General features: G+C 33.2%; 1 protein-coding gene across 1 annotated transcript; it reads left to right on the top strand.

The window, feature by feature from the left end:
• Positions 1-2,867: 2,867 nt before the first annotated feature.
• On the top strand, positions 2,868-4,293 carry LOC147381927 (uncharacterized). Its single transcript, XM_086429819.1, has 2 exons — positions 2,868-3,116; positions 3,554-4,293. The coding sequence occupies exon 2, from the start codon at positions 3,603-3,605 to the stop codon at positions 4,020-4,022; it is 420 nt and encodes a 139-aa protein (XP_086285945.1). The 5' UTR covers positions 2,868-3,116; positions 3,554-3,602; the 3' UTR covers positions 4,023-4,293.
• Positions 4,294-9,341: the final 5,048 nt, after the last annotated feature.

Here is a 9,341-nt window from a genome sequence, read left to right as displayed (position 1 = left end):
TTGGTGTAGCAATAGAATGTATTTATTTTAATTAGGGTGTGATAAATAATGAATGTTGCTATTGGCACCTCAAATTTTATTTATTACACCCCAATTTAAAATAAAGAAAATAAGTGAATGAATGAGAATAAGTAAAAGTTGGGGTGCCAATAGAAATTATCTTCATTTTTTACTAGATTTATAATTTTTGGGTTTAGGACTTTATATGAGCTTAAATAATGGAAAATTACTTAAAGGATCGTGAAGGAGGGACTTCTTTCTTAATAGGTCATAAGTTTTGGATGGTTTTTTAATAGTCCATTTAGTAAATTCTTTATCTTTCTAAACAGTCTTTGGATCTCATTTCCCACATTTCTCATGATTTAATGCCCTAACCATTCAAACTCACCGTTTTCATCCAAAAAATTGGATTTTTGACATCCAAATTGAGTTTTAAAGATTCAATTCCGTTGAAAATGATTTAAGAAGGAATGAGAAGTCATTTTCAAATATTTTGAAGATGTATGTATTAGGGTTTTTTTTTTTTCCTTAGTTTTTGGATGAAAATCAATTAAGAATGGTTCTTTTGGGTTGAAATTATCTAAACAAGTCGTTATCTCAAGTTTTTAGTTGATCTTTCTATATGTTTTAGTCGGAAAAACTTAAAATTTGAAAATGGGTGGGTTTTACCATTGTTGAGTTCGACAATAAAAATTGTGAACTTGACACTAAATATAAAAACGTTGAGTTTAACAGTAAAAATTATGAACTCGACATTAACAAGAGACCATTAAGAAAGAAAAAATTTACTAGATGTCCCATCAAGTTACCGTGCATAACTTAAGAACTGTTTAGAAAGAAAGCCTTCCGTGAAAGTCCTTTAAGTAGTTTTCCCCAATTATAATAGTAAACAATTCTTGAAATTATTTGAACGAGTGTTATAATGTTTTGCAACATTGAGATTGTAATTAGAGCCAAACATTTGTAGTGTTTGACAAAGAGTGTGTTTTAATCATTAATTGGGGTATGATAAATAATTTTAAAATTAGGGTGTAACAAGTAAAAGTTGGGGTGTCAATGGCATCTCCTTAAATAATTGGAAAACTTATTTAAAGGACCAGGTGGAGGCACTTTTTTTAATATAAATAATCCCTAAGTTTTGGTTGGTCCCTTAATAATCCGTTTAGTAAACTTTTCTTTCCTTAACAGTCCCTAGACCTCATCTTACGCGTATAATTTCATATTATCATTGAAATACCCAAACTACCATTTTCTCATCTTCTTCACATAGTTAGGTTTTCCAATGGTGATTGTGATTATTTCCAACTATCTTTGATCATGAAAGATGAATAGAGAATGATATTATCTTAATTTTAAACATCTAGACATTTCTTTTTCGATAATTTATATAAAAATGAAGAAAGAAGTTGAGATTCAATTTTTATTTATTTATTATTACATTGTAACTTTTGATTTGTAACTATAATTTAAGCATTTTGGGTATTTCTAAGAGATTTACCAAATATCAAAGTTAGAAAGGTAAAAAAAATCAGTTCACCTTACAATATCAAGTTCACCATTTAATTACTATCAAGTTTGACAATTTTTTTCTTATAAAAATATTGTCAAATTCGACAGTAATTAAATAAAAAATGATGAACTCGACACTTCCGATAATTAAATGGTGAACTAGACAATAAAAAGTGGTAAACTCGACGTGGTAAATGTGAATAAGATTTTTGTTCATTTTTCCAACTTCGATAATGGGCAAATCTCCTCGAAACATTCAAAATGCATAAATTATAGTTGCAAATAAAAAATTACAGCTTAATCATAAATATAAAAAAAATTGAATTTCAACTTCGTTATCCATTTTTTTAATAAATTATTGGAAAAAAAAACGTCTAGATGTTCAAAATTAAGAGAATTTCATTCTCAATTCGTCATTCATGATACTAATAAAAAAAATCATAGGAAATAATGACAATTATCGTCGGAAAACTTAACTATGTGAAGAAGATGAGAAAATGGTAGTTTGAGTATTTCAAAGACCTTTATACAAGTGAGATGAGGACCGGTAAGGGTGTCAATGGGTACCCATTTAATCGAAACCGAATACCCCAGTTTTAAATCCTTTTTTATTGGAATTGATTAGAGTCGGGTCTAAAATGGAACCGAACTTATAGGAACTAGAACTATTAGGTTCTATCTAATGGGTACCCGAAACCGATTTATTTTGTCATTTCTTTTCGTACTATAGATGATTTAAGGTTTTTTTTTTATTTAAAAAAATAAATGAACGTTATATAAAATTCTTCAATTTTTCATATAAATTATCGATTGAAATTTAAAATGAGTTATTCTTCTAAAAAATTATTACTTTTAAAAAAGATAAATTTTTATTTTTGACAAAATAATTAATTTGTATTTTAAATATAAAAAATTATAACTAAGTTAACAATTTTTTTTGATAATATGTTAATTTTTTGAAAGAAAATTTTCTTTTATAATGATTTGAAATACCTGATTTCTCATTCGATTCTTGAGAATCAGAACCGATGGGTACCTGTGATTTTTTATGATTTCGATTCTATTTATTTTGGAATCAGACCCGGAATTGAACTAATATAATGGTTATGGTTCTAAGTTCCTTAGAACCGACCCATTGACACCAAGGATTGGGAACTGTTAAGAAAAGATAAGTTTACTAAATGGACTCTTAAGAGATTGCCCAAAACTTAGGGATTATTAAGAAAAAAAGTTTCGTCCGCCGAGGTTCTTTAAGTAATTTTTTCAAAATAATTTAAGAAATTGGGGTGTAATAAGTAAAAGATGGAGCGCCAATATCAGCTCTATATTTTTATTCGACAAACCCAATCTTTCCTTGTCTCTCTACATTCTCTTTCTCCTATTTTGTTCACTCGTATTTGCTGTCCAACTAGCTGTTGAACCTCAATTTTCAATGATTCAACGCCTTGTATTTGTTGAATTTCCCTTGTTTTGAGTTGTTTTCTTGATGTGGGTTCTCAGTGTCTTTTCCCAAGATCATCTTTTTCTCCATTAAATCTCGGCTTCTGTACTTGAAACCATAAACAGAACCAAATCCCTTTTCACACCCTTTGGGGTTTTAATATGAGGTCAGTTTCATCTCAATTCTTACTCTTTTTGTTTTGGTTACTATTGGGATCTAGATTTTACAGGTGATTCTTGAGTTCCTCAATTCTTTAATTTTTTTTTTTTCTTTTGTGTTAGTTTCTCTATAAATGTTAAAACTGAAGCTATCAAATATTTGTTTTAGTTCTTTTTAATGGGTTCTTGGAATTTTTATAAACAAATACTTGGGGGATCTGGTTCTTAGTTTACTTTGGTTTCATTTCTTTTACTGTGTAGGTAATGGTACTTTGAATTTCCATATTTTGGTGATAAAAATGAAGTTTCTTGGTTGTAGAAATATCAGATTTTGTGTTTCTGATTATGTAATAATCTGTGTTTTTTATACTGATTTTTGTTGGAGATGGTATGGTTGTTTCATTTAGATTGAAATCTTAGAACCCATCTCTTTGTTTTTTTGCAGAAAAATTGATTAATAATTCAAGCTTTACTTTTTGGGGAGTTTTGGTCTTATGGGTAGAGGTAGAGGAAAAGGTAAGAGGTCTACTGTTGTTCCCAGTCATGAGGATCCCATAAGTGGTGGGGAAGAATCACTTCCTTCATACAAGATAAGGGGAAGGCCACAGAAGCTGTCAAAGGATGGGATGGATGAAGAAGATGTTGAGAAGATAGAAGAGATTGATGGAGAGAATGAAAAATCTTCTATCTCAAACAAAGAGATGAAAGATCCCTCTTCAGCGGATAACGTTAAGAAGAGAAAGAAGCAATCACAGGTTAAAGAGGATCCAGACTCAGTTAAAGAAGAGAACGGTGTTGGTGTCGGAATCAAATCGAGCACAGACCATGTTAAGTTTATTGGATTCCGACAGAATGGGAGTCGGCGGAAGAGCAAGCCTCGACGGGCTGCTGAAGCAGGCGTTAACTGCAAGTAAGATATGGCTTTCTACAATTTTTCAATTGCATAATGAATTGCGAGTCTCGGAGTGAGGTTCCATATTGTTCTTTTGTTTTTTGTTCTTCGTAATTTCTGTTTTATGTTCTTCGTTAATGAATTATTTTATGTGGGAGGTACAGATCAGGTTATACTGCTTTGTAATCTTCCTTGAAACTACTATTGTTGGATAATTTTGACTAGTTTTATCGTATTGTATCTCTTTACCTTGCACAAGTTGTGCTACTATTTTATGGCTTTGCTTGGGATCACGTCTTTTTCTTGTTTATTTTTGTCTTCTATACTTATGCTTCCAGCATTTATGATGATTCTATATTTTCTTTAACTCAAGTAAAGCATGACGTTCCCTGGTTAAGGTTTATAGGTAGCTAAGCCCTCTTGCTTTGGTTTATACTGTCAATGACAAGGTTTTGATATTTAAAATAGCCAATTCCAAGCTTTGGTTGGGCATGTGATGCCTTCTGAATTTCTTCGCATGAGTTCTCACTCATTGACAGAGAAGGGAACTATTGTTCTCGTATTAGGAATCTCTCATATTGTCCGCAGCTCTGGCATCTTGTCAAGAGACATGAGATACCGTTGGACTCTGGGTGTGGTCAAGGCATAAGGTTGTTCTGAAACACAAGCACCCATGAGGATGTAAACATAGTGTTTCATCTCTTATTATCTAGCAGTTTTACTTGGGTTTAACACTTCTATCACCTCCTATCATATGATGTCACATCTAAGGGAAAAAACAATCATTCTTTGTGTAGGTTCATACATACCCTTTTCCCCCCTTTGTTGCGGCCTTTTAAAAAAAAATAATAATAATGATAATTTATACAAATGCATTAAATTGATCAATTCACATATAATACACTAGTGGTATTGCACGTATGATTTAAAATTTCATGCCATTTCGAAATGTTTTTGTGGAACATTCCTATTTTGAGGATATCGAAATGAAACATTAATTGAAACATTGAATGTTTTGGATTGTCTCAGAATGTTTCAATCGAGGCTTTTGATTTTTCTCTTGACCAAAACATTGCATCGGAACAAGATCTTAAACGTTGGTTACACATTCAGGTAGGTAAAAAGGAAAAATCTTTCCCAAAGAACAAAGACAATTCAAGAACTTAATTCTCACTATTGGTTATTGCCATTGGAATAATAGTTGGATTTTTTGGATGTTCTCAACCTTTCTCTCCGAATTTTTCAATGTCTGACATGAAGGGGAGTAAACTTGTAAAATGGTTGGTAGAAGTCATCTAGCCTTGAGAATGAATAAGAGGGTGTGTGCAGGGCTGATGTTGACCTCTTCCGCTACTAGTGGTGGTGGAAAGTGCAACTACAAACTAATAAAAATTCAAATACAAGGGTTTACCAGTGTAGGTGATTGTAGCTATCTCATATTGTTGTTTCAAAGTTGCGAATTTAGAATGAAAATTGTGCAAGACATTTCCTTTGTAGATTATCAAAGTTGATTTTGTGATTAAAAGTAGAAATTGTGTATTTGGAATTTGAAAGACTTATGACTAAGGAATGTTGTGTGAATACAGCTTGGTTCCTTCATAACACAATGTCTGGTTAATTGTGGGCTGATTGGAGCTCATCCCTGATGCCTGTAGTTGATTATGCCATCAGATGTCCCATTGTCATCATCCTCTCTCTTTTAATCATAAAAGGGCTAGAAGTTGCTTTGAACTATGGTGTTTCACAGGTTAGTCACTGTAGATGACTCCCAAAAAGAGGCTAATTGAGAGCTAGCTGATTTAGGAATCAAGAAAAAGATCGTCATTTTTATTTTATGAAAGTGAAGAAATCATGGAGAGAAGCAAAAAAGGGAAGTTGGCTTTTTGTCCAAGATGTTATCATATACCCACTTGATTTTCCTCAGCTTTCCTCTATTTTTTTTAGTAGGATTCTAAGAGTTGTAGATACTTTAGATATGAGTCTTTTCTGGTCTGGAAGACAACATGATAAGTTATTTCCTCTAAGGGAACCTTAGAGGCACAATTGTGATAAAAAAAGAAAAAGAAAAAAAAAAGAGAATCCATGGAGATGGTTTGGTCATGTGTAACAAAGGCAATTGGCAATACTTTTAAGTGCATTGTTCATGTAAAAGGCCCTAAAAAGAGGAGAGGAGTAGAAGGGACATTTATTGACTCAAAATAGGAATTGAGAATTGATTCGTAGGATTACACATTAATAGATGATGTCTGATGTAGGACCTTTAGAGGAAATAATTGTTTTCTAAGGTTAAGGCTTAGGTTTTCCAATATTAGGGTTAAAGAAATACTAAAGGGCTTAAGGAAAGAGGTCATAATTCTGAAAGAAATCATAAATACGTATATTATGGTTTAAAAGAATAAAAGAAGCCATAAAAAAATGTTTCTGGGGTTTCAGGTATGTAGGTGAAGAACCTAGATTTTGAGAAGAAGAATAATGGTGGAGACTAAGAAGAGATAAATCTTTTGACATCACACTGATTGTATCCTAGGAATCACTCCTAGGGTTTGTTTAGAAGAAGACATAGATTTATTGATATCATAGCAATAATATACTAAGAATCACACCTAGAGTTGAAGAGATAGATCTATTGGTATCACACCAATATTATCCTATGAACACACCTAGGGTTTTTTGGAGCTTCACACATCCAAGAGAGAAAACATAAGTTGCAATTGTGTTTAATCATTGAATATGCTAAAAAAACTCAAAGCAAGACATAGTGTTTTATAACACAACCCTACTTACTGTAAAAAATAGAAATTACTAAACTAGTTTATTGAATAAAAAAGAAGAAAAAGACAGATAAAACAGAAAATAATAGTTGGATCTCTCAACTAATGCAATTGCCCACCATTATTTGCAGTGCCTAAACTACCCATGTGGATCCTCCATCCATGGTTTAAAATATCTGGAATGTATCGGTTGATACGTATCAGTGTCAGCCACGACCAATACAAAACATTGACCCGAAACATTCAACATTTCGAGGATGTATAGTTTTTTTGATATCGGGTTTTTTCATTAACTGAAACATTCCATCCATATGACGTTTTAAACCTTGCCTCCATCAACTAAAGAAGCTCCCATGTGGGACGCACTTCATTATCATCCCACAAAATCAAGTTTTGGGCTTGAATGTTCAAACTTTTATTACGCCTCTTGTAAACTTTAAGTGACTGTGATTGATCCTTATCAATGTCACTCAGATAAATGGGGTGGGGGAATTGATTATGGAAACAAAATAGTCAGGACTGGCTTGATTGATGATGATGTTAACATATCACATTGGGATAAAGCGTTAATGATGATGAAGATTATTTTGTAAGTCGATTGTCATCTTACGCAAGCATTACTGGTGTTTTATATTGGGCCACAAACTAATCAAGATCTCGACTAGTTACTTCTTTTGAGGTTCATGATGTTTTATTCGTGTTCTTGATTTCTTCAATTTGCTTCTTACCATTTTACCCAATGATATGCTGGTTAACAATGAAAAGGAAGAACTATGGGTGACCAAAAGATGAGCTACCTTTGTGGAGGGGCAATTTTGGAAACTAGATGATTGAGGAGTTTGAATAGGTTAATGGTCCTATTATTGATGCATTGAAGTCTGGACCCCAAACTTGAGAGGCAAAGGAGCTACATAGATTAATATGGTCCATACTCCATACCATACACCCAAACGATACCTCAAGTTGTTGGTGTGTATCCTCCCAAGTCAGAGTTCATGGGTCCAATACGATGACAAACAAGCTTTCTTACTCGGGTGGGGTGGGCCGGATTGGGGGCCAACCTAATAGTTAAAGGACTTGACCCAAGCCGTCTGAACGTGAACTCAAGTGAACTTATCAACCCAAGGTTAAACCACGTGATAAGTCGGGTTGATTTGGGTAGGATTGGAGAGAGAGGTTGGGTACACTCTAAGTTGCACCCCTACTCCCTTCTATCTATAACACTATGTTCTTTTAGAAACAGAAGTGACAACATCCTTTGATTGAAATAATATTTGATAGCTTAGATATCTAAGGAAATGGTTTACATGCCTGCAGGGACACATTTCTCTCTCAATTTGATATTGAGAGGGGGTCTATAGGTAGTTAAATTTGAGAATGCCCATAAAGAAAAAAAAAGTTAAAATCGAGAAGACATCTTGGATCATCCATTTGGAAAATTAGCTTTTCATCGAATGATACATAGTCAGTCTATTATCTGAAATTCTGAATGGCTCGTGTAAAAGAAAAACAATGCATGTTTGATGGCTATACGAACCAGACTTGAAATCACTAGCAACCATATATAATTCTGAGGAAGAATCTATGGTAAAGGACAGATGGGCATCCTGGTGGGGTATCTGACCTTCGTGATGAGGTGTCTTTGGTCTTGTCAGAGTGATTCGGCTGCCATTACAAAAGATCTGTAGTCGTTTCACCAACAATCCTAGTGACCATAGTTGCCCTAAAGTCAGGAGTGTGAGGGTATTGTTGAGGAAATTAGGCCTTACTCCTATCCACTTTGAACTGTTTTTTTATTCACATTTGCAATGACTATGAGTCATTTTGCTTTTGCTTCTACCGTTCATTCTCTTATGCAGAATGAACATAGATACAAAAATGAGAAAGAATTAGCCCATATAATCTCCCTCTTAGCCTATTAGCTTAGAGAGAGAGGTTATGTGAGGATGGTGATAGGAAGCAGTGGGATGAACATTAAAATGAGAACCGTTGTGTTTTATTATATGAATGTCAACGTACTTTGCTATCTATGATGACATACGCTTAGATAAGGGTTGGCAAATGTACATGGTTGACAAATCTTAAAGAAATCAGTTAAATTGATCCAAAGGAAAAGGTGTTTCGATTCGAATGAAAGTTTCATGATCAACAATAAATTTTGTTTTTAACAAATCCCTCTACCTTTTGATAATATGTGATATACCCCTAAGTTTTTAGTTTGCATGTCCAAATAACCATTTAAGTCTTGACTTTAAATGTTAATTTTATCAAACCCTCCATGTTTTGATAATATTTAAACTACCACTAATTTATTTTAAAACTCCTTGTATGCCCTTTGAGCTTGGTATTCTCTAAGAGATTAGTTATCAAATGCCTTAACTGTAATCGACAAACCTTGATTTTTTTGGGGTTGCTCTATTTGCACACACCAAAATGGCCAATTGTACTCACTTGCTTGGGATACCCACCTTAACTTTAAATTACTTAATTGCACACAGCTAGTAAATGTATTTTACCTAAATCATTGATTTCACCCACCACCCACCTAAAGGTATTGAACAAATTCTTCT

Source organism: Akebia trifoliata, unplaced genomic scaffold, assembly GCF_017979445.1.
Source record: "Akebia trifoliata isolate Shusen 1 unplaced genomic scaffold, ASM1797944v1 Contig00135_ERROPOS630964, whole genome shotgun sequence".
In the NCBI taxonomy this organism is placed as follows: Eukaryota; Viridiplantae; Streptophyta; class Magnoliopsida; order Ranunculales; family Lardizabalaceae; genus Akebia; species Akebia trifoliata.
Note: the sequence above shows the minus strand (reverse complement) of the source record. Positions and strands in the feature narration are given on the sequence as shown.

Excerpts from the sequence above, each read along its gene's own strand:
- LOC147381927 (XM_086429819.1), top strand. The coding sequence starts at position 3,603 with ATGGGTAGAGGTAGAGGAAAAGGTAAGAGGTCTACTGTTGTTCCCAGT.